This window comes from Myxocyprinus asiaticus, chromosome 34 (assembly GCF_019703515.2).
Source record: "Myxocyprinus asiaticus isolate MX2 ecotype Aquarium Trade chromosome 34, UBuf_Myxa_2, whole genome shotgun sequence".
In the NCBI taxonomy this organism is placed as follows: domain Eukaryota; kingdom Metazoa; phylum Chordata; class Actinopteri; order Cypriniformes; family Catostomidae; genus Myxocyprinus; species Myxocyprinus asiaticus.
The window spans coordinates 36817137-36841768 of record NC_059377.1 but is presented as its reverse complement, the minus strand read 5'-3'; the positions used below and the strand labels follow the sequence as shown (position 1 = coordinate 36841768).

Below are 24632 nucleotides of genomic sequence, written 5' to 3'. Positions count from 1 at the left end.
ACCCTCTCCATGTAGAATAAAACAGCTTTTATAAGGTTACTGATATGACTTGAGTCTTCATTTTAATGTGAGTGCTCATTATTTCAATTAATGTCTTTGGGGGTTAAACTTTTTAATGAGGAAAAAATGACTGAGTGCACCTTTAAAAATGCTCATTTTTGGCCACTACTATGGTTGCATTGTAATTGTTTGTAGGCGTTGCAAACCACTTCTACAGTTTCGACGGCCTGAGGTTCTAAAACAGCGCTTGACAGCACTTGTTGCCATGACAACAGTGAATCAGCTGCATTGTTTGCTTCCTTGTTTTTAGTCGGCCGAGTCTAGCGCAGCTGTCTGGGATTCCTTAAAGGTAAAACCAGCGGTACGTCTGAGATTCAAAACCTCTGATGGCAGTCCACCATTAGGCATTCCCGAACGGTGGGAAAAATCGAGTTATCATTATGAAAATCCCCTATATTAGTGCCTGACGGAGATACTTCAATAGGTAAGATATTTTCCTCGATATAAAAAAAGAGTCAATCCGCTTCCATATTTTTAAAGGCCACACGTTGTGCGGATCCGTTTCGCAGCAGCTGGCTAACGTTAATATTCCGGGAAGCTACTCGTTTAAATACAAATTTGCGGTGACGCAAAACGTTCGAAATCATCATGACTGAATTTGGTTTGCGGCGAATTTAATCGTAGTTCACGCTGATATCTCGTGTGCGAATGCCACGAGTTGTTTATTTGGTCAAACACCAGTGCAACTTTCCCGGATATTACATATTCATGACATTTCCACTGGTGTTCCCTTCAGGTTTGAACGAGTAACATTTTAACTATCAGAGGAAACAAAAGTCACGATAATTGCCATTATTAGAAAACGGTAACGCTATTGGACATAAATAAGTCAATAATGTGAATAAATATAGTGTCTGTGCAGTGGCTGGTCAATGCCCCTTGTTCTTTGGACCTGGCAATTTGATTTGCTGGGTCTACTGAGAATACAAAGGAAACACAATCAACATTTTTGTAATATCATTCTGTCAGTGGAAAACCAACTCTTCAATTTCCAGCAACTGTTTGTTTTTATCTGTCATATGTGATACTTTGGCATTATGGACTTCTGCTTTATTTAAAATGTGTATATAGAGTGTATTATTAATGCAAATAGCCTAAAGGGGCGTTCACTATGGAGATGGAATTGTTTCATATTAACATACAAATGGTAAGAGATTCACAAATAGAAGGTTGGTTCACAAATAAATTGAATGAGATCCACAAATAAATGTAAGGAGTTTCACAAAAATGAAATGAATTCACAAATAAAAAGAATGAGATTTACAAATATATGTTAGAGGAGTTTCACAAAAATAAAGTGAATTCACAAATAAATGAAATGAGATTTGCAAAAAAAAAAAAATATTTACAAATATATTTTTTTTAACTCACAAACACAACTCTGTCCAGCATTCATTTATGAATCGCGCGTATTTGTTTGTGGATCGCTTCCTGTGCATTTGCAGATTGCAACATGCATTTGACGATTTTTAAACAAATCTAGCATCAAGACGTGCACACAAATCTACAAATAGGTGGACTCCACCCATCGTCTACTCAAGCCAATCAGATAATGGCCACATTATTCAGACCAATCATAACACATTCTATCTTCAACCAATCACGCTTCGTTTTACTATCAGGGCGGGACCAGAGTCACAGAGCTCTCATGAGCATGGAATCAATTACATATAAATAAACTCCAAGGCTGCAAACTTTTAAAGAAACATCAGAGGTCATCAGAGGAATACTGTGCTTAAGGTTTTTTCATTTTCTCTCAGTTATAATCATGTGTAGTGTCTTGTTAAATGTTGACAGCTGAAAATTGCCCATTTGTTGAATGTCCTGATCATTAGCTTTATAGCTAACCTGGCTGACTGTATGAGCCTGCTATTTAATTTTAACCAAATTTCTTGAATGAAATGTGTCATCAAAACCTTTACTCTTAATGTTACATGGTAGATCCAAATAGACACACTACTAGACACTACAAAAGATCAGTCAGATAGTGCCTTTATAAAACATGAATCAAATTAGATGATCTTAGGTGCACAAACCATAAATTAATACCCTATATTACACAGTGTACAAGATCTGCTATGCCAAATGCATGTAGTGATCCTCAAATGCACAGGAAGCGATCCACAAATAAATGCGCGTGATTCATAAATGAATACTGGACAGAGTTGTGCATGTGAGTTCAAAAATATATTTGTAAAAAAAATATTATTATTATTTGTGAATTCACTTTATTTTTGTGAAACTCCTCTAACATACAGTATATTTGTAAATCTCATAATTTTTTATTTGAATTCATTTCATTTTTGTGAAACTCCTTACATTTATTTGTGGATCTCATTCAATTTATTTGTGAATCAACTTTCTATTTGTGAATCTCTTTCTGTTTGTATGTTAATATGCAACAATTCTATCTCCATAGTTCACACTGGCAGCAGTTTGCTTCAACAAAGTGACTGGTGAGATTTTTGAGTAAGGCAGAATCTGTTTGCACTGAGTGCAGATGCTATTTACACTAAATGTAAAGAGCAACAAAAAGCATCTTTGCACTAAGTGCAAATAGTGTTAGAAGCTATTTATATGGTGTAAAAAGTCAGTAGATGCTATTTGGACCCCTTTGCAAAAGGTGGCAGACACTGTTTACACCTCTATTTAAATGCTAACTTGCAGTATAGGGGCATCACTGCAGTGTGTTATTTAGAGTCCCACAGACACCCTACACCAAACTTTCCTTGAAATTCTAGCAATAACCTTCCCTTAGAATTACTATCCATGGTTTTACTACAGTAATCATAGTTTAACCATGTTATTTTGTAGTAAAACAAACATCTGTGTTCCCACCAGAATATTGGGGTGCAATTAGCTGCACAGTGTGCTAGGTGCTATTTACACCTAAGTCCATTAAAGTAAATGTGCAGAAGCTAGCACACCTTTATATCCACAACCTGATATAGTTAGTAAAAATGCCTACTAGCAAGCAACATGAACATGATCACCCCAAATACACTGTGTGATGCATTAAAATGTACAAAGTCAGCTATTTTGTGATGCTCATCTCTTTCCAGAATGCATTCGGTCACAGCGGACCAAGGCTATGGTGACTCTGCGGGTTCTCCCATCACTGGTTCAGTGGTGCAAGTGTGCTTCCCCAGGGTGCAGACCTCAGTGCTGGACAGCCTGAATCGACAGCGTGAGGAAGGCCATCTCTGTGACCTCTCCATCCATGTTCAGGGCCAAGTGTTTATGGCCCACCGATGTGTGCTGGCTGCATCGTCACCTTACTTTCACGACCAGGTATGTCCTTCCTTTTGAGGAATACAAGTTAAGCTTAATCAGCAGCATTTGTGGCATAATATTGGTTGCCAAAAAAATTATTCAGACTTATCCCTAGTTTATTAAAAGTAAAAATTGCAGTTATGTATATGGCCCTTACAATGGAAGTGAATGGGGCCAGACAATAAACGTTAAAATACACGTTTTCAAAAGTATTTACATTGATACGGTTAGTAAGTGATTTTATCTCACTAAAATCATGTTAACACTTATAATGTTTGTCTTGTGTCTATACATTTGAAACAATGTGTATTTTTGCATTTATTGACTGGCTTCATTAACTTCCATTGTAAGTGCCACACTGTAACCACAATTTTTGCTTTTTTTATTTAAACAAAGTAGGGATGAGTTGAAATTTCTTTTGGTAATATTATGCCACAAATGCTTTTGATTAAGCTGACCTTGTACTGTTGTGTTTCTTAACATACTCAAAGGTACTGTGAACTGGTACTTGTTATTATTGCTACTACTTTGACCTGAGTAAGTATGTACATAACATTAAAAACCTGGTTCAATACACCTTAAGCTCAGTCGACAGCATTTGTGGCATGTTGATTACCACAAAAAATTATTTCTACTCGTCCCTCCTTTAAAAAAAAGCAAAAATGGAGGTTACAGTGACAAGTGAAAGTGACATGCACTTACAATGAAAGTGAATGGGCTCAATTTTATAAAAGCACTTACATTCATTCTTCTGTTAAAACTTGTGTATTATTTGAGCTGTAAAGTTGTTAAATTGTCATTTTTACAGTCATTTTAGGGTTTTAAGGTTTATTAATGTTACATCATCATTGCAACGAAGTTGTAAAATTGGCCATGTCTATACACAGAAAAGGTTAGTAAGCGATATAATTTTTTTTTTCCACACTTAAATCATGTTAACATGCATATTGTTTATGTCGTGTGGCTATACTGTTATAACTGAGTATTTTAAGGTTTACAGATTGGCTCCATTGACTTCCATTGTAAGTGCCTCACTGGAACCCAGATCTTTAGTTTTTTAAAAGAAAAAGAGGTACGAGTCGAAAAAATATTTTGTGGTAATCAATATTATGCCACAAATGCTGTCAATTGAGCTTAACTTATATTGAACCCAGAATATATAGAATAAGTTTACATAACATTTATTTACCATGGAGCGAATGTAGATGTTCCCACTGATGTTCATTTGGGAATAAGGGCTGACACAGTTTTATCGATAACATGCACTTCTCAAGATTTATTTTAAGATTTGCAAAAAATAAAACAAAGCACGAATCAAAATCATTTTCAAATGCAATTTTAAAAGTAATAATAAATTGGTCATAAAAGTTGCACTGTGCAATCCTTCTTAGCAATATCACAGTCTTTGTTTTTGCACACAAGGTGCTGCTCAAGAACATGTCCACTGTCTCCATCCCGGCCGTCATGGACCCCCTGGCCTTTGAGAGTGTTCTCAGTTGTGCTTACACTGGCCAGCTGCGAATGCTTCGTGAAGACATTGTTAACTACCTCACCGTTGGCAGCGTGCTTCAGATGTGGCACATTGTGGACAAATGCACTGAGCTTCTCAAAGAGGGCAGGGGAGGTTCGAGTGGACCTCAGGGATCTGGAGCAAAGGAAAACGAGGGGCACAGTGGTTGCCCCAACAAGGTTGCCCAAGCAGATGGAGGAGACACCTCTTCTACATCTCAGCCTTCAAGCCGACCTTCGTTCAATGAGAGCCAGTCTCCTAGCAGCACCAATTACTTCAGTCCTAGAGAGGCAAACTTTGGAGGGGGCATGGTGACAACAGGAGCAGTAGGGGAGGGTGCCGTACACTCTACTCCAAACTACTGCACCCCTTCTGGCGGGGAGGAGGGTTTTATGATTGAAGAAGATGAAGACGAGGAGGAGCTCTTGTTTCCCAGGAAAAGAGAGCGCGGAGTAGGCAGCAAGCGGAAGAACACAACCTCTGTCTCCGATCAAGAGGTTGGGGTGAGCGACAGTTTTGGAGTTTCTTCTTATCAAGATGGAGATTCCTCACCACCCCAAAAGCGTCCGTCATATAGTCAGCCAAGCATCATGCCAAGGAAACAGTGGGTGGTGGTAAAGACGGAGCACTCGAGAGACGACGACCTGATCGTGGTGTCAGGAGAGGAAGGAGGTGAAGATGAAGAGGAGAGAGAGATGGAGATGGTCAGAGAAAGAGACAGGACATTTAACATCTCCAATGTTAGGACCCTTTCTGGAATTCGAGAAGATGCTGAATTGGAGGCACAGGTGAGTCACTAGGTTTCCAAAAATTGGACATGCTCAACCTAAATGAATAATTCACCCAAAAAGTAATTTTCTCATCACATAAGACTTTCTTTAATGTAATACAAAAGGTGAATTTTTGAAGAACATCCTGACAGTTCTTTTCCATATAAAGAAAGTAAAAGAGGATGTGGGCTGTCCAGCTCCATAATCACTAAAAAGCACAGTAAAAGTTTTGAAGTAGAACTTGTGTGTTGTACTCCAGGTTTTTTGAAGCAATACTATAGCTTTGTGTGAGGAACAGACAGAAAGTAGCAAAGAATAGCAGCAATTTCCAATTCGTAAATTAATCGTTCTTTATAGTCAGAACTTTTCAGTAAATTCAGTGATTCAGTTCACAACACCGCTTTAAATGACTTTTAACTACAGTAATTAAACTGATTCGGTTCTCAAGTTCAACTCAATGACTCAATGATCCAGTCCTTCTTTCTAAAGAAGAAAGTCATTCGTAGTGTTGGACATCAATAAAGATTTACTGATCCAATTTTCGATTAAATTGCATTAGATATAGATTCATTTGGATATATTTTGGTTATAATCATACTAGAACCGTCAGAATTCTGCTGTATTAACGGTAAATGTGTTAATCGCGATTAAGAAAAAATGCGTTTAACGTTTTTAATTAATCGCATGCGTTAACACGTTATTTTTCATAATCAGGATAAACACATTTACCATTAATACAGCAGAAACCTGCATAAACATTGAATGGAAGGGTGGAACCATTGCGATGTGCCGATGTGTCCGCCTGGAGTCATTACACAGATGTACACACCACAAACACAGCAGTGATTCTGTGTCAGTGATAAAGTGATGGGGAAATGAGCTCTTAATGCTATTTGTTGTACAAAACAAGCCCAGATCTAACTTGTGACAGAAATCAAATATTTTGCAGCCTAAGTAATGGGCATTTTAATTACCACAGAAGCATGCAAAGTCTTAATTATCACAAAAACGCAGAATGAGACCTTTTTGTCTGCAGCGCTTTTCATATGGCGTTCAAAGCGACGCTGGCATTGACACCCTGACATGAGTCATGAATGCAGCTTCACATTCGCTGTAACAAAGCAGATAGCCACAGTCTGCCCAGTGATTAATATTGTGGAGGATGAGAGTTTAGGAGATTTAATGCCCATTGCAATTAAAATGCAACCTATGTGGTGACTAGTGCTTTCAATTAGTCAAAATCCCACATTGATTTTTGATAACATTAATCTTAATACTGTGGTAAGATGGTGTCGCGTGGCGCCTAGTGAGGGTCAGATGTGTGAACAGTGAGTTCTGCGCAATTTGCTAGTTTTTAATACTTTTTGTGTCATAAACTGGTGAGATTCGATACAACTTGTTCCATAACTGTTCTATGAAGACAATATGTCAAAGAATTCAAAATCCTCAGGCTCTGGAGACATTAAAAGACTTACATGCTCAAGCTGATACCCCAGACAGGGCCACAGACTGGGGACTCAGTTCGGACGTTGCGGTGGGAGAGATTCAGTGTCAACTGTCGAGCATGTCAGCAATGCTGTCGAAGGTCATTGCTGACTTGGAGGATCTTGCTGTAATATGTTGATCGATCACTGCCATGGAGACGAAATTCTCTGAGTTGGTTACAAGAGTGGGGGACATCGAGAAATGGATCGATTATCTGGAGTCATCGGAGAGGGAATTAGCTGCTAATCCGCTTGCGACCAAGACAGACTTGGAGCACGTTTGGGAAAAGTTGGAAGACATTGAGAATCATAACGGGTGAAACAACGTCCGAATTGTTGGAATTCCTGAGAACGAAGAAGGCAAAGATATGGTGAAATTCCTAGACGAGCTCTTCCCAAGTCTGCTCGACTTAACAGGCCATAAGCTGGAACTCGAGCAAGCTCACAGGGTTCCGGCACGGAGATCCGCAGAGGGAGACAGGCCCTGGTCAATTCTGGCCAAATTTCTGAGATCATCCGATAAAGATCTTGCAAGGCCTTTTTTTTTGTGCTGGTTCCGCCTAGCAGCTGGAGTTTGTTTTGTGGAGGAACACACATTTGGGACAGTTACAGTGGTGTGAAAAAGTGTTTGCCCCCTTCCTGATTTCTTATTTTTTTGCATGTTTGTCACACTTAAATGTTTCAGATCATCAAACAAGTTTAAATATTAGTCAAAGATAACACAAGTAAACACAAAATGCAGTTTTTAAATGAAGGTTGTTATTATTAAGGGAAAACAAAATCCAAACCTACATGGCCCTGTGTGAAAAAGTGATTGCCCCCTAAACCTAATAACTGGTTGGGCCACCCTTAGCAGCAACAACTGCAATCAAGCATTTGCGATAACTTGCAATGAGTCTTTTACAGCGCTGTGGAGGAATTTTGGCCCACTCATCTTTGCAGAATTGTTGTAATTCAGCCACATTGGAGGGTTTTTGAGCATGAACTGCCTTTTTAAGGTCATGCCACAGCATCTCAATAGAATTCAGGTCAGGACTTTGACTAAGCCACTCCAAAGTCTTCATTTTGTTTTTCTTCAGCCATTCAGAGGTGCACTTGCTGGTGTGTTTTGGATCATTGTCCTGCTGCAGAACCCAAGTTCGCTTCAGCTTGAGGTCACGAACAGATGGCCGGACATTCTCCTTCAGGATTTTTTGGTAGACAGCAGAATTCATGGTTCCATTTATCACAGCAATCTTCCAGGTCCTGAAGCAGCAAAACAGCCCCAGACCATCACACTATCACCACCATATTTTACTGTTGGTATGATGTTCTTTTTCTGAAATGCAGTGTTACTTTTACGCCAGATGTAATGGGACACACACCTTCCAAAAAGTTCAACTTTTGTCTCGTCAGTCCACAGAGTATTTTCCCAAAAGTCTTGGGGATCATCAAGATGTTTTCTGGCAAAAATGAGACGAGCCTTAATGTTCTTTTTGCTCAGCAGTGGTTTTCGTCTTGGAACTCTGCCATGCAGGCCATTTTTGTCCAGTCTCTTTCTTATGGTGGAGTCATGAACACTGACCTTAACTGAGGCAAGTGAGGCCTGCAGTTCTTTGGATGTTGTTGTGGGGTCTTTTGTGACCTCTTGGATGAGTCGTCGCTGCGCTCTTGGGGTAATTTTGGTCGGCCGGCCACTCCTGGGAAGGTTCACCACTGTTCCATGTTTTCACCATTTGTGGGTAATGGCTCTCACTGTGGTTCTGTGGAGTCCCAAAGCTTTAGAAATGGCTTTATAACCTTTTCCAGACTGATAGATCTCAATTAATTTCTTTCTCATTTGTTCTTGAATTTCTTTGGATCTCGGCATGATGTCTAGCTTTTGAAGATCTTTTGGTCTACTTCACTTTGTCAGGCAGGTCCTATTTAAGTGATTTCTTGATTTAGAACAGGTGTGGCAGTAATCAGGCCTGGGTGTGGCTAGAGAAATTGAACTCAGGTGTGATAAACCACAGTTAAGTTATGTTTTAACAGGTGGGGCAAACACTTTTTCACACAGGGCCATGTAGGTTTGGATTTTGTTTTCCCTTAATAATAACAACCTTCATTTAAAAACTGCATTTTGTGTTTACTTGTGTTTATCTTTGACTGATATTTAAACTTGTTTGATGATCTGAAACCTTTAAGTGTGACAAACATGCAAAAAAATAAGAAATCAGGAAGGGGGCAAACACTTTTTCACACCACTGTATGTGTATGAATCTACACCCTCTTGGTGCTTATGCCTCATATTGGCTGGAGTTTGTTTTATAGATTATTTTCTGATGTGTAATTCTGTCTCACAAAATTTGTATAGAAACACCGGGCTTGAGCAATCTGACGGCAAAGTTGTTGCGGGGGCTCTCGCAGGCGTACATGGACTGTTTGAGTTTAGAGGGATTGTGCAGGGTTAATGTGCACGTTTTATCATTACATTGATAAGTAAGCATCTACAATTCAAATGTCTCAAACAGATTAAAGATAAATTAAGAAGAGTCATTATTGTTTTAGCAGAAATTCAGGGGCAAAGGTTGATTTTGGCTAATATTTACGCACCTAACGCTGATGATCAGGGCTTTTTTATATATCTTGAAGGGATGTTGCAAGCCGCTGGCACCCCTCATGATATAATATTGGGAGGAGACTTTAATCTTTTGATGGACTCAGTCCTTGATCACAGAGAAGCAAAAGTGTGTAAGCCCCCTAGAACAACAGTGACGTTTAACAGGATGTGTAAAAATCTTGGTCTTACAGATATTTGGAGACTTTTGAACCCATTTGGTAGAGACTATAAATTTTTTTCATCAGTCCAAAAGATTTATTCTAGAATAGATTTTTTTAAATATCTAATTCCCTCATTTCATCTGTTGTTGATTTGTTCAATTGGAAACATTTTAGTGTCAGATCACGCCCTGGTGAATTTAGAGGTGTTGCCACATGCCAATCAGTGTCTATATGGAGACCAACTGGTCCTCAGTATCCTCTGTGGGCATGGCTTGGGAGGCACTAAAGGTGGTTCTTAGGGGTCGGATCGTACAGTATGCATCATTCATCAAAAACTCCAAAGCATGAGAACTCGTGGAGTTGGAAGGGAATATTAAAAGTGCCAAGGCAGAGCTGAAGCGCCGAATGTCGTCTGATGGCCTCAGAGAATTTGCCAGATTGAAATACAGATATAATACTATTATGTCGCAGAAGGTGGAGTTTTGGCTATTCAGTGCAAGACAGTCATATTTTGAGTTGGGACAAAGCAGGGAAGCTTTTGGCTAGATATATAAAGCAGAGAGTCTTTTTCTACCATTCCCACAGTGAAATCTGCTGGTGGTGAAATATTAGCCATTGATATTAATAATGCTTTTAAAGAATTCTATCTTGATCTCTATAGTTCCACGTCTTCGTCTACTGATGAGAAACATTAGAAACTTTGTGGAACCACTAGAACTCCCTAAATTGACGAATGACCAAAAAATGTATCTTGATTCTGAGATAACCTTGGAAGTGCTTGGTGAGGTAATTAAGGCCTTGCCTACAGGCAAGGCTCCAGGGCCAGATGGTTTTGCCGCTGAATTTTTTAGATCTTATGCTATAGAACTGGCTCCACATTTGTTAGAAGTTTATATGGAATCATTAAAGAATGGAAAGCTTCCACCAACCATGACACAAATCCGGATCAGTCTGATTCTTAAAAAGGACAATGATCCAAGCAAGTGTAAGAGTTACCATCCAATTTTCCCCATTATTGTTCTGTCTTGCCCTGGAACCATTAGCAACTGCGATAAGAAAGAAGGATGATTTTCCAGGGGTGATGGAGGGAGGTGTGGCACATAAGCTTCTGCTTTACACAGATGATATTTTATTATTCGTCTCTGACCCTGCTAGACCTATGCCTTGTCTCCACAAAATTATTAATTCCTTTTCTAAGTTCTCGGATACAGAGTTAATTGGTCTAAATCCGAAGCTTTGGCTCTGACAGAGTACTGCCCGATAACGGCTTTTCAGCCGGGTGCCTTTCAGTGGCCCAAACAGGGCATTAAGTATTTGGGTATTTTATTCCCAGCAAATTTGTGTGATTTAGTTAGTTAATTTTGACCCTTTAATAAAAAGGTTTTTGAGCGATGTGGGCAGGTGGGCTTAATTACATTTATCGATGATTGGGAAGGTTAATGTTATTAAAATGAATTCAAAACAAAATTCAACTACCTGCTACAGTCTCTCCCTGTAGATGACACACTCTCTTATTTCAAGCAGTTTGATAGCATAGTGAAGTCCTTCATTTGGAATGGTAAGCATCCCAGATTACATTTCAGGAAGCTGCATAGGCCGATTGACACAGGTGGGATAGGCCTACCCAAAATTTTGTTTTATTATTATGCGTTCGGTCTCAGACATTTGGCTCATTGGTCGCTTCCACCTGAGAGAGCTCCTCCCTGGTTTTGTATTGAACAGGAAGTTCTTGCCCCTATTTTGCCATTGCAAAGCCTTTCTATCAAACTAACCGGAGAAGTTAAATTACACCCCGTTATCTCGCATTCTCACTCGGTATGGAAAAAAGTGTCCAGTGTGTTTAATTCAGACATTTATTTAAATGTTGCCTCGAGCTTATGGCTGAACCCCAAATTATGTATTAGTAAGTCCCCCTTTCTGCTGGTCAGAGTGGATTGTGAGGGGGGGTTACTACACTCAGTGACCTATATGAGAGCGGAGTGTTGAGATCCTTTGAAAATTTGGTTCAACATTTTGGGATTCCCAGATCTCAGTTCTTTAGGTATTTACAGCTGCGCCACCTGATCTGTACTGTTTTTGGGAGTGGCATACACCCTCCTAGATCGGCAGATACTCTGGGAGTGGTGATTACTGCTTTTGGAAAAGGCCATGAGGCATCAGTGTATTACTCCCTGTTAATTCAGAGTCTGGGGGACGGAACTTCAACTTCTCTCAAGAGATTATGGGAGAAAGATTTAAACTTGGTATTGGAGGAGGGAGTGTGGGCTAGGATTCTAAAAAAATTCAAGTCTGCATCTAGAGATGCAAGGGTGCACCTTATGCAATTCAAGATTTTACATAGATTCTATTGGACCCCCTCTAGATTGTATAGGCTTGGTCTGGCTGCTGGTGATGCCAATCAGAGGATGGAGACCTTACCCATGTCTTTTGGTGCTGTGTTAAGATCCAGGGGTTTTGGTTGAAGGTTCAGAGTTTTGTGTGTGAAGTATTGGGCACTCAGGTTTCATTTTGCCCCAGACTCTGTATTTTGGGCAATGGGGCGGTCATCGATGTTGAGAATAGACACATAAAGAGTTAGGTCCTAACCAGTGTTATGATTGCCAGACAGATTCTTTTAAGGGGTTGGAGGTCAGCTGGAGTGCCCTCATTTCAGGAGTGGTGCATGGAGATGGGGAGGGTGGTGGCCTTTGAAGAAGGGTCATTTAGAAGACTAGGGAAATTGAATTTGTTTGTGGAGAAATGGGATGGATATCTGACTTTGCTGGATGTGTGATGACGATGATTTTTTTTAAATTTTTGTGTGTGTGTATAATCTATAATCATGTACGACAACTGGGATGTTGTTGGGGCCAGGGTGGGGTCGGGGATTGGGAGGGGTGATAGTGGAGGTTGATTCTGTGTATATATGTTTTGTTTTTCTGTGTTCAATATGTGAATCAATAAAAAATTGTTAATCAGAAAAAAAAAATTACTGTGGAAAGATTTGTTTTGAAATTTTTGATAAAGCATAATATTGTTACATATTGTTTTGTTTTTCTTTCTTAAGAAGGAAGTAAATGCATTTTGACAGGGAAAGAAGTCAAATTTCAACAATTTGTAATCTGCGACTAACTACAAAAAGCGATGCGATTAATCGCGATTGAAAATGTTAAAGCGACTGACAGCACTAAATCATATGTAAGGCTGAGTATAAATAGATTGCTGATTCGATTTCAATTCAGAAACTTTTCCAATTTCAGTTTAATTCGATTCAGATTAATTTGGGTATACAATATTTCGGTTATAATGTCCATTTTGCTTACATATGTAAGCAACTGGATGTCTCTCAATACCAATTTTGATACCATAACAAAATACTAATTTGAAAAAACATTGTTTCAAGTTCTTAAAGGTACACTCAGTAATTTTTTCCTCATTAAAAAACTGTAACTCAAAGACATTAATTGTAATTTTGCAATATATGTAGGAAATAATGAGCAATAACATTAAAATAAAGACTCCAGTCATATCAGTAACCTTATAAAAGCTGTTTTATTGTACATGGAGAGGGTCCACACATGGGGGCTACCATTTTAGAATCACATGACCAGCTGAATACTAGTTGCTTAATCTCAGTAACCGTCCTTTTATTTGACACTTTCACTCATTGATTAAAGTAATCATGGCCGACTGAATACTACATTTCTACAATAGCATCTGAAACTGAAAATTATTGATTTTAATGATGCTGCATCCAAGCAGCTAGGTGTCAGTGTAAGTCCAAGACGACACAAAGACAGAAGTTACTGAGTGCACCTTTAAGCAATTATTCAAGACAAGTAAACAGTCAGTAATAAAGAACAAAGAAATAAATTACAAGCAACAGAACAAATAAAAACAATAGAACAGAAGAAAATGTGAAAACAGTGCTTGAAATGTTTACCAGCAGTATCAAGTATTCAAGTAAACATTCAGAAATTGAAAAAACTTACATAAACAAAACTATTTGAATTACTGGTCTTCATTTTATGATTTTGATACATGGATACTTTTAAAACTGCTAAAGTTATTCAGACAAGAGTAGTGAGTAGTTTTCACATTTTGTTATAGTTTTTGATTATTATTAACGACATACTAGACAGTGGCAGGTCTGTTAGACTGCATTTACCCTTCCAAGTTCGATATTTTGATACAAATCCACTTATTTCTCACTGTTTATGTTCACATTAGACATAAATTACTTTTTACATTAATACCTCACCAAGTGTATTTTACCATTAGGATTACCACAACTCTGCAAGTGCTCTCGGAGCACACACATGCATTACATAATGAGCACACCTGGCATAGAGTAAAAGATCTTGTGATTAAAAAATATATATATTTCAGGGGGCCTGGGTAGCTCAGCAAGTAAAGACACTGACTACCACCTCTGGAGTCACGAGCTCAAATCCAGGGAGTGCTGAGTTACTCCAGCCAGGTCTCCTAAGCAACCAAATTGGCCCGGTTGCTAGGGAGGGTAGAGTCACATGGGGTAACCTCCTTGTGGTCGCTATAATGTGATTCTCGCTCTCGGTGGGGCACGTGGTGAGTTGTGCATGGATGCCGCGGAGAATAGCGTGAAGCCTCCACACGCGCTATGTCTCCACGGTAACGTGCTCAACAAGCCACGTGATAAGATGCGTGGATTGACGGTCTCAGACGCGGAGGCAACTGAGGTTCCTCCTCCACCACCCGGAATGAGACGAGTCACTACGCCACCACGAGGACTTAGAGCGCATTGGGAATTTGGCATTCCAAATTGGGGAGAAAAGGGGAGAGAAAAAAAATATTTCTTTAACCATTTTTTTTTATTTTTTATTATTATTAAAAAAAATTGTTTTTCCTCATAGGTTGACTATTGCCAGTCCTCAGAAGACTACCTCAAGTATGAGAGGGGTTTGATGGACCAAACATCCTCTCAACACCCTCCTGACAATCCCATTCAATGTACCAGTAGGGCCGTTTCCAACATGCTTAGCTCAGTTCAGTCTTCGGCCGCAAGAGCTCAGCTCTTCCCTCTGGATATGCAAGGAAACCAGATTCTTCTGTACAATCAGGCTGCCCTAGAATCTTCATCTCCATTAGGGCTTGCCGGAGGTATGTCTGGTGTTTCATTAAAAGGAAGCCTGGAGCACGGGGCAGTCAATTTACCTGCCCAAGGGGCTCTGAGTAGTGGAATAGAAGGATTAGAAGGTGGGGCTGGCGGTTCCGGTAAGGCCTTCATGTGTCATTGTGGGAAAACGTTTTCGCACAAGAGCATGCGGGACCGCCACATCAACATGCACCTGGACCTGCGGCCCTTCAACTGCCCTATCTGTGCAAAGAAGTTCAAGATGAAGCATCACCTCACCGAACACATGAAGACCCACACTGGTCTGAAACCCTATGACTGCCACAGCTGTGGGAAGAAGTTCATGTGGCGCGACAGCTTCATGAGGCATCGCTCGCACTGTGAGAGACGCAACAGGGGTGCTGGCAGTGCCAACAGGAGAGTAGGGTCGGAAGGGTCCATGATTTCTCCACCACATCACATGAAGATCCATCCCTCAGGCAATGAGCCCAGTCAAGGTAGCGTTGGCGCACAAAGTGGGATCTCTGTTGTGTCTCCGCAACATTCGATTAGCAGCAATGGCATCTCGTGTCTCAACATGGCAGCACCTGGGCCTCTTCTAGGAATCAGTTCTCAAACTGGGGCGCACAGCCTTGGTTCTGGTATTTTAGGGATGAGTGGCAGCCGTAGCGGCTGTGTGGAGGACGTCTGTGAGGGGAATGTTGATGAAAGCAGTGTCACATAGGCTGTTAAAAGAATGTTCCCGGTTCAAGACGAGGTAAGCTCAATGGACAGCATTTGTGGCATAATGTTGATTACCTCAAAAATAATTCAGACTTGTCCCTTGTTTATTTAAAAAAATACAAATAAACAAGGGACCGCAGTTACAGTATACACCACTTACAATGGAAGTGAATGGGGCCAGACAATAAACATCAAAATACACACAGATTCAAAAGTATAGCCTCAAGGCGTAAATATTTTATGCGTTAACATGAATTTGGTGTGAAAAAATCAGGGATTTACTGACATTACAGTGTTTACAAGATTAAAAGGTTTATTGCTGTCATGTCTTCATGGTAACAAAGTTGTAATATTGGATATAACTTTACACAGATAAGGTATGCAAGCGATTTTATTATGCTAAAATCATGTTAACACATGTAATGTTTATGTCTTGTGGCTATACTTTCGAAACCATGTGTATATTAGCTTTTGTCGTCTGGCCCCATGTACTTCCATTGTAAATGCCTTACTGTAACATATTTGATTTTTTTCAATAAACGAGGGACGAGTCGAAATTATTTTTGTGGTAATCAATATTATGCCACAAATGCTGTCCATTTGAGCTTATTTTTTATTGAATATGGAACATTCCTTTAAGCTACGGTGTTTCATTTCAAGACAAGGACACTCTTGTGATTTTCATCAGTTTTAAAGGGACCACATGCACAATTGTCTGATTCTTTACCTCATCCCATGTGGTGTGTTTGGAAATAATACGAATTACCAAGTGCCCATTGCAAGCTTACCTGTGTATCTAGTTCTTAAAGATGTTTAAGATCAATGGAACCTTATTCTGGCCAGGAATACGGTCACTCACTGTTGCATACAAGCTGCCTCACTAGCACAGAACATTTGTTTGCTGTTGCTCTAAAGTGCCATTCTGTTAATATACGATTGTGTTGTATGGTGAACATCACTATAGCAGTCAAATGACTATATACAGTATATTCCCCCTTTGAAATTTAATTTGATTTCTTAAAGGGAAAGTTCAACCAAAAATGACAGTTGTCTAATTTAATTACATGTTGTTCCAAACAACTTATTTCTTCTAAATGCTTAGAACCCTATATGCTTTTGTGTTCCACAGAAGACAGAAAGTCATACAGGTTTAGAATGACATAATGGTGAGTAAACAGTGACTACATTTCTATATTTTTTTGAACTATCCCTTTAAATAACAGGCATATAGCTTCCTCTGCACTTTGGTGTCTTTATTGCTTGGAAGCAGTGCAGGGATTTGTAAATGGTTGGATTGCTGAATTAATCAACTAATGGTCCATTTTTGCATTTCTATATACAGGTGCATCTCAATAAATTAGAATGTTGTGGAAAAGTTCTTTTATTTCAGTAATTCAACTCAAATTGTGGAACTCGTGTATTAAATAAATTCAGTGCACACAGACTGAAGTAGTTTAAGTCTTTGGTTCTTTTAATTGTGATGAAATGGCTCACATTAACAAAAACCCACCAATTCACTATCTCAAAAAATTAGAATACATCATAAGACCAATAAAAACAACATTTTTAGTGAATTGTTGGCCTTCTGGAAAGTATGTTCATATACTGTATATGAACTCAATACTTGGTAGGGGCTCCTTTTGCTTTAATTACTGCCTCAATTCGGTGTGGCATGGAGGTGATCAATTTGTGGCACTGCTGAGGTGGTATGGAAGCCCAGGTTTCTTTGACAGTGGCCTTCAGCTCATCTGCATTTTTTGGTCTCTTGTTTCTCATTTTCCTCTTGACAATACCCCATAGATTCTCTATGGGGTTCAGGTCTGGTGAGTTTGCTGGCCAGTCAAGCACACCAACACCATGGTCATTTAACCAACTTTTGGTGCTTTTGGCAGTGTGGGCAGGTGCCAAATCCTGCTGGAAAATGAAATCAGCATCTTTAAAAAGCTGGTCAGCAGAAGGAAGCATGAAGTGCTCCAAATTTTCTTGGTAAACGGGTGCAGTGACTTTGGTTTTCAAAAAACACAATGGACCAACACCAGCAGATGACATTGCACCCCAAATCATCACAGACTGTGGAAACTTAACACTGGACTTCAAGCAACTTGGGCTATGAGCTTCTCCACCCTTCCTCCAGACTCTAGGACCTTGGTTTCCAAATGAAATACAAAACTTGCTCTCATCTGAAAAGAGGACTTTGGACCACTGGGCAACAGTCCAGTTCTTCTTCTCCTTAGCCCAGGTAAGATGCCTCTGACATTGTCTGTGGTTCAGGAGTGGCTTAACAAGAGGAATATGACAACTGTAGCCAAATTCCTTGACATGTCTGTGTGTGGTGGCTCTTGATGCCTTGACCCCAGCCTCAGTCCATTCCTTGTGAAGTTCACCCAAATTCTTGAATCGATTTTGCTTGACAATCGTAAGGCTGCGGTTCTCTCGGTTGGTTGTGCATCTTTTTCTTCCACACTTTTTCCTTCCACTCAACTTTCTGTTAACATGCTTGGATACAGCACTCTGTGAACAGCCAGCTTCTTTGGCAATGAATGTTTGTGGCTTACCCTCCTTGTGAAGTGTGTCAATGATTGTCTTCTGGACAACTGTCAGATCAGCAGTCTTCCCCATGATTGTGTAGCCTAGTGAACCAAACTGAGAGACAATTTTGAAGGCTCAGGAAATCTTTGCAGGTGTTTTGAGTTGATTAGCTGGTTGGCATGTCACCATATTCTAATTTTTTGAGATAGTGAATTGGTGGGTTTTTGTTAAATGTGAGCCAAAATCATCACAATTAAAAGAACCAAAGACTTAAACTACTTCAGTCTGTCTGCATTGAATTTATTTAATACACGAGTTTCACAATTTGAGTTGAATTACTGAAATAAATGAACTTTTCCACGACATTCAAATTTATTGAGATGCACCTGTATGTCCTTTGACGTAACTACCAGTAGAGTTGCTTCCCTGGAAAGACATTTGTTTTGTGGTATTACCAAACAATAGACACAAGACCAATGGAAAACAGACATGTTCAAAGCGAGTTTAGACCCACAAGCACCTAGCATCCAAACTAATGAACTCCTGCCGTATTGTAGATGTAGCCTACAGTGTACCAGTAGTGATACAAAAAGTTTGCCTTCCATGAAGGCTTTTGAGAAGTGATTTGCCATGTTTTTATAAGGGTAACGAATAGATTAAAGCTTGAATTAAGTATGCAAATGACTTAGTGGCATAGATACAGTATCGTGCAAAAACAGAAGTTATCATTAACCAATGTCATCGTAAAAATACACTATTTGCAGTCAGTCATGATTCATTTATTCAGCGAGTGAAAGCATTCGTTTACAGGGGATTATTGAGATGAAGCAAGTATAATTCAACTGGTCATGATCTCAACATGGTGGCGCATGTTAATTTTCCACCGCAATCATATTTCTCTAACACTTGATTGAATTATTGTTTCTTTCTGTTTAATAGTTTAGCAATTAGCAAAAAAAAAATAAATCACTGGGTGCAACTTTAAGTGATATGTAGATGTTCTGATACATAAATGCAGTGATAAATTGCTGAATTGTATTACGGATGAATATGCTGACCACAAAAACCAGATACCTCAAACTTTAACACAAATATTAAGTATATTAGGAGAAATAAACAGATCTAATGTGTGAACAAGAATGAATTGCACATCTGTTGCCTATCCACACATTCCTAGGACTTCAAAATCAAACAGTGAGAAAAATGCAGTAGAGAACATTTAAAATATTATTTAAAAATGTCCAGTACCAGCAGGTAAAATCGTGATTCAGTGCTTGCTTATTGAGTAATCTGGTTAGACATATCTATATTATGAATGGATAAAAATTGTGTTCCATCTACAATTGTTGTGATGAATCTGAACTACTAGAGAACATATTAACTGGATTACAAAAACAGTTGTGTAAATATTTGACAGGCAGTAGCTAAATAAACAGATTCTCTGTTGTCTGATGTAAATGGAGTACATCAATAATTTTACAAGATTCTTCATTTAAAATAATAAAGTGACTTCTGCACTAATTGTGACTTATTCATTTCTTATTATTGGTTGTCTTCATCAGTTCATCCGATGCACTCATTTTCACATATATTGATAAATGATTGTTTTCAATGATGCTTTGTTGTTGTTGTTAAGAAAAAGGTTATGATATCTTCCAGTCTGATAGTTTAAATTGAGTGCGTTTAAATGCACAATCTTAAAGCAATTGAGCCAATTGAATTTGGTGTGTTATGATGGATGGTCGTTATGATGGTGATTAACCTTAAATTAAGGCAGCCACCGTTACATCATGTAAACACCTTAAATGGTTTTCCTATATCGGGGTAAGGTCATAAACGGTTTAACCTTCTGACAAAAGGTTAATGATATGGGAGGGAAACATCTTCCTCCTTGAAAGTGTTTTTTAGGAAGCCGCTTATAAAATATATGGATTTTTATGAATATTTAGCTTTGGGTTTAATTTTGGAAAGTTTGCAAAATTTAACCACAACCATTTTTTTAGACAGTAAGTGGAAGTTCTAAATTCACAATTCAATAAAAAAAAAAAAAAAAAGTAGATGGAAAAATAATTTATTACAAGCTGTAAAAGTAAATAAATGAAAAGTTAAGAAATTTTACTATTTAAAACTAATAAGGACTAAAAGGGTCTCCAGGAAAAAGAGTAAGATCACTTGGATATACCACATATCCACCCTTATTAGTTTTTGAGTTGTGTGATACACATTTTAGAAGAGGTATGTTTTTGTAGAAGGATCATTGATTATGGTCCACACCAATTACATACACACACAGAGCACTTTTAGGAACACTATGGTCCTTATAAAGTTCCCAACGTGGTCTTCGGCTGTTGTTGCCAATCCGCCTCAAGGTTCGACATTTTGTGCATTCTGAGATGCTATTCTGCTCACTACAATCGTACAGAGGGAGAGTTACTGTAGCCTTTCTGTCATCTCAAACCAGTCTGGCCATTCTCCATTGACCTCTCTAATCAACAAGGCATTTCAATCTGCAGAACTGCCGACTGGATGTTTTTTGGTTTTGGCACCATTCGGAGTAAATTCTAGAGACTGTTGTGTGTGAAAATCCCAGGAGATCAGCAGCTACAGAAATACTCAAACCAGCCCATCTGGCACCATCAATCATGCCACAGTCAAAATCTCCGAGATCACATTTTCTTCCCATTCTGATGGTTGATGTGAAAATTAACTGAAGCTTCTGACCATATCTGAGTGATTTTATGCATTACACTGCTGCCGCATGATTGGCTGATTAGATAATCGCATGAATATGTAGGTATACTGGTGTTCCTATAACAAAGTGCTCAGTGAGTGCATTTTCTGCTATAATCAAAATCATAAAAATAAAAAAAATATATCCATCTCTATGTAATGTAGAAAGTGTTTTTGCTATATGCACAAATACTGACCAGGAAAAAAAAAAAAAGCATGCCATCTTTTTACATGAGATGCTTTTATATGTCTATCAGCACATACATAGTTCCTTCCTATTTTCCACAATCAGCGTGTGAAGACAAGGACCACATTTGTTGCAACTGTCCTCATGTCAGGAACTATTGTAACACACTGGGACATTTGTAATATGCTAAATAAGGTATTAGGCCTACAGTTTATAAACTTAAGTGCAATATACTGACACATTTTATACTTGGTGATTGTTTTGAAAAATTTTTAAAGCATATGTAGCAATTTTAACAGATCTGCTGGAACTCCTCTCTTGGTTTTTTCTAACCCTGATACAAGGCATCCTATGACATGCACACAGTATTACGGGTATTAGTATTATCCAGCGGGTACAGTTGTAACATAGTTTTAAATCTGTCCCCCGCTGACCACCTTGCATGTTTGCCTGATGTTTTTATTTACCTTATGTCCTAAAATATGGTCATTTTAAGTAGACAATCAATAATTACAATAAGCAATGTTTTGTTTCATGATCAGACAGGAATAATGATTTCCTCACAATGAAAGAGAAGAAAATGTCAAACTTACCACCCATAACAGATGTTCTCTAATAATTTTGCAAAAATGTGGACTATATCCTTCAAATTTCCCACAGAGGTTGCTAATGTAAATGTAAACACTGAAAATGACAGTTTATTCACAGTGTTACAACTGCACTCGGTCTACCCTATATTTTATATACCATGTACACAATAAAACAAAGATTTTTTTAATGACAGAACAGCACAAAATACAGCTAAAAAATACTTTGGAATAGAATTCAAGTCTTATGTAAACACGATTTTCTTGCGTTGTCTGATTTGTTTTAATAAGCGGATTTTTTGCTTGTTATCTGACCATTTTTGTGCATGTAGATGCACTTAATGTCTATTTTTTCAATATAAGGAAAAAGACAGAACATTTCCTAAATAACCAAATCTAAAGGATCTAAAGTTATTACCTCTATTATGGGGTTAGTTTTTGACCAGACATTTTGAGCCTAATATTTTATAAGATTTCTTTTTTTTTTTTTTTAATTGACATTTAAATAACAGAAAAAGGGACATTATTACTATTTTACTGTCTTATATTTTATAGCTCTAAGACTGAATAAAGAAAAAGTGGAAAAACAGGATCTGCACATGATAACATGTTGTTATTAAATAATTACTTCCTACAAGTGATATAATTTTAGTATACACTGTAAAATATGTAATGACATTTTATCCAGGGTAAGGTTTTTTTTTTTTTTTTTTTTTTTTTGGCTCACAGATACTATGAAATGTGAAATCCTTTGCATCTACCCTCACGTAAAAACACAGTTAGACCAACAATATTGCCCCAAATCTTTTCCCAACTAGCTTAACAGAGATATCTGAACGAACAATTTCATACTGAACAATATTGCTGATTTGTGAGTTCCCAGCATGCATTGCAACATGAATAAATTATGTGTTATAGGCTTATTTTTTGCTCTTTGCTGACTTTTATTTATGCCATATTGTTGTTTTTTGTTGCCATCGTTAGTTAAGTGTTGTGTGCTGATCTTTGAACTTAATGAGGTTTGTTGACTGTCACCGTTATTGAGGTTTGTGTGTTGTGTTGAGGTCTATTGTGTCAAATGTCAAACAATTGTAAGTACTGACTTGCCTTGCAAGACACACCTCTCTTCAAAGGCAAAGACTGCAGTTAACTTAAGTAATTTAAAGCCATATTTAAGATTGAACTGGTAACGAAATAAAAGTTCTCACATTCCGAATTTATAGTTGTTTAAACTAGTAGTTCTCTCAAAAATAATTTTTGCTTGCAGGGAACAAATTCACATTGACTAAACAGAGCAATGTGACTGAGGACAATTATTAAGACATCCTTCATCATGTTGCCTTGATTTTATTTTATTTTTGCCTTGACCCCCCCCCAAGTAGTCTAAGGTAGTCCATATGTCTTGTGAGCATTATTGGATCATACACTGCCTGGCCAGAAAAAAAAAAAAAAAGTCACATACTCTAATATTTCGTTGGACCGCCTCTAGTTTTCATTACGGTGCGCATTCGTCGTGGTATTGTTTTGACAACCTTATGCAACGTTCACGTTTATTTCTGTCCAGAGTTACATTAATTTTTGGCTGAGATCTTGTATTGATTACGGAGTGGTTCGACTCTCCCGTCATGTCTTCTCCAGCACATCCCTAATACTTTCAATGGGGTTAAGGTCAGGACTCTGTGGTGGCCAATTCATGTGTGAAAATTATTCCTCATGCTGCCTGAACCACTCTTTCACAAATTGAGCACGATGAATCTTGGCATTGTCGTCTTGGAATATGTCCGTAACGTCAGAAGAAAAAATCCATTGATGGGATAACCTGGTCATTCAGTATATTCAGGTAGTCAGCTGACTTCATGTTATTGCCGCATAACATTGCTGAGCCCAGACTGACCAACTGAAGCAACCCCATATCATAACACTGCCTCCAGAGGCTTGTACAGTGGGCACTATGCATGATGAGTGCATCGCTTCTTGAGCTTCCTTTCTTTCCTTCTCGCGCCCACCGCTTTGGAATAGATAAAATCTGGACTCATCAGACCACATTACCTTTTTCCATTACTCCACAGTCCAATCTTTATGCTCCCTAGCAAATTGAAGTAGTTTTTTCTGATTAGCCTCACTAGCAAGTGGCTTTGTTTAGTCCCAATTCTGTAAGTTCTACACCACACTGTACGTGTGGAAATGCTCTTACTTTCACTAATAAACATAGCCGTGAGTTCTACTGTAGATTTTTGTGACTTCAAGCATTTTAGTGATCTCCGATCACAATCATTCAAGATTTTATTCTTGTTCCCTGGGTCACATGTCAGGTGCGCACGACCATCATCACAACCGCTGTCCACCGTCCCATTTCGGCAGGTTTGGCTCTCCAGCGGCGGACCACCCGCCCCTGTGCGCCCAGCTGTGGCACAAACATGCCCACACCGGGTTGGTTCCGATGGACTGCGGGGACGATATTCCTCCTCCCCCCTCCTCGACCAATCTTATGGTGGGCGTCAGGAGCCAGGTATGTGCTTCGATGTCTCTTGACTCAGCACGGCCACGGGGTTCAAGCCCCCTCAAAGTGGTGCCTCAGGCTCCACCCCGCCGCGAGGCCCCACCCGCCAGTACGTCCGACGTGATTGTCCCCTTGGTTCCCCCTCACCTGGAGTTTGGACGCGTGGCTCGTGCTTTCCAACCCGTCGCGATGGCTGACCCGGACCGTCTGACTCGGCTATGCGCTTCAGTTCGCCAGGCATCCACCCAGGTTCAGCGGCATCCGCTTAACCTCGGTGAAGGGCGAGAACACTGCTACCTTGCCTGCGGAGATTGCTACCCTTCTGCAGAAGGCTGCGATAAAGCCTGTCCCTCCGGCCGAGATGAAGAAGGGGTTTTACAGCTCCTACTTCATCGTACCGAAGAAAGGCGGTGGGTTGCGGCCAATCTTGGGCCTGCGAGTACTG

At 39.1% G+C, this 24632-nt stretch overlaps 1 protein-coding gene across 1 annotated transcript; it reads left to right on the top strand.

Moving 5' to 3' along the window:
• The first annotated feature begins 323 nt into the window (after positions 1 to 323).
• Positions 324 to 17028, top strand: LOC127425038 (zinc finger and BTB domain-containing protein 22-like). Its single transcript, XM_051670649.1, has 4 exons — positions 324 to 484; positions 3123 to 3351; positions 4756 to 5631; positions 14711 to 17028. Exons 2-4 carry the CDS (start codon positions 3124 to 3126, stop codon positions 15653 to 15655), a joined length of 2049 nt encoding a protein of 682 aa, XP_051526609.1. The 5' UTR covers positions 324 to 484; position 3123; the 3' UTR covers positions 15656 to 17028.
• The last annotated feature ends 7604 nt before the right edge of the window (positions 17029 to 24632 follow it).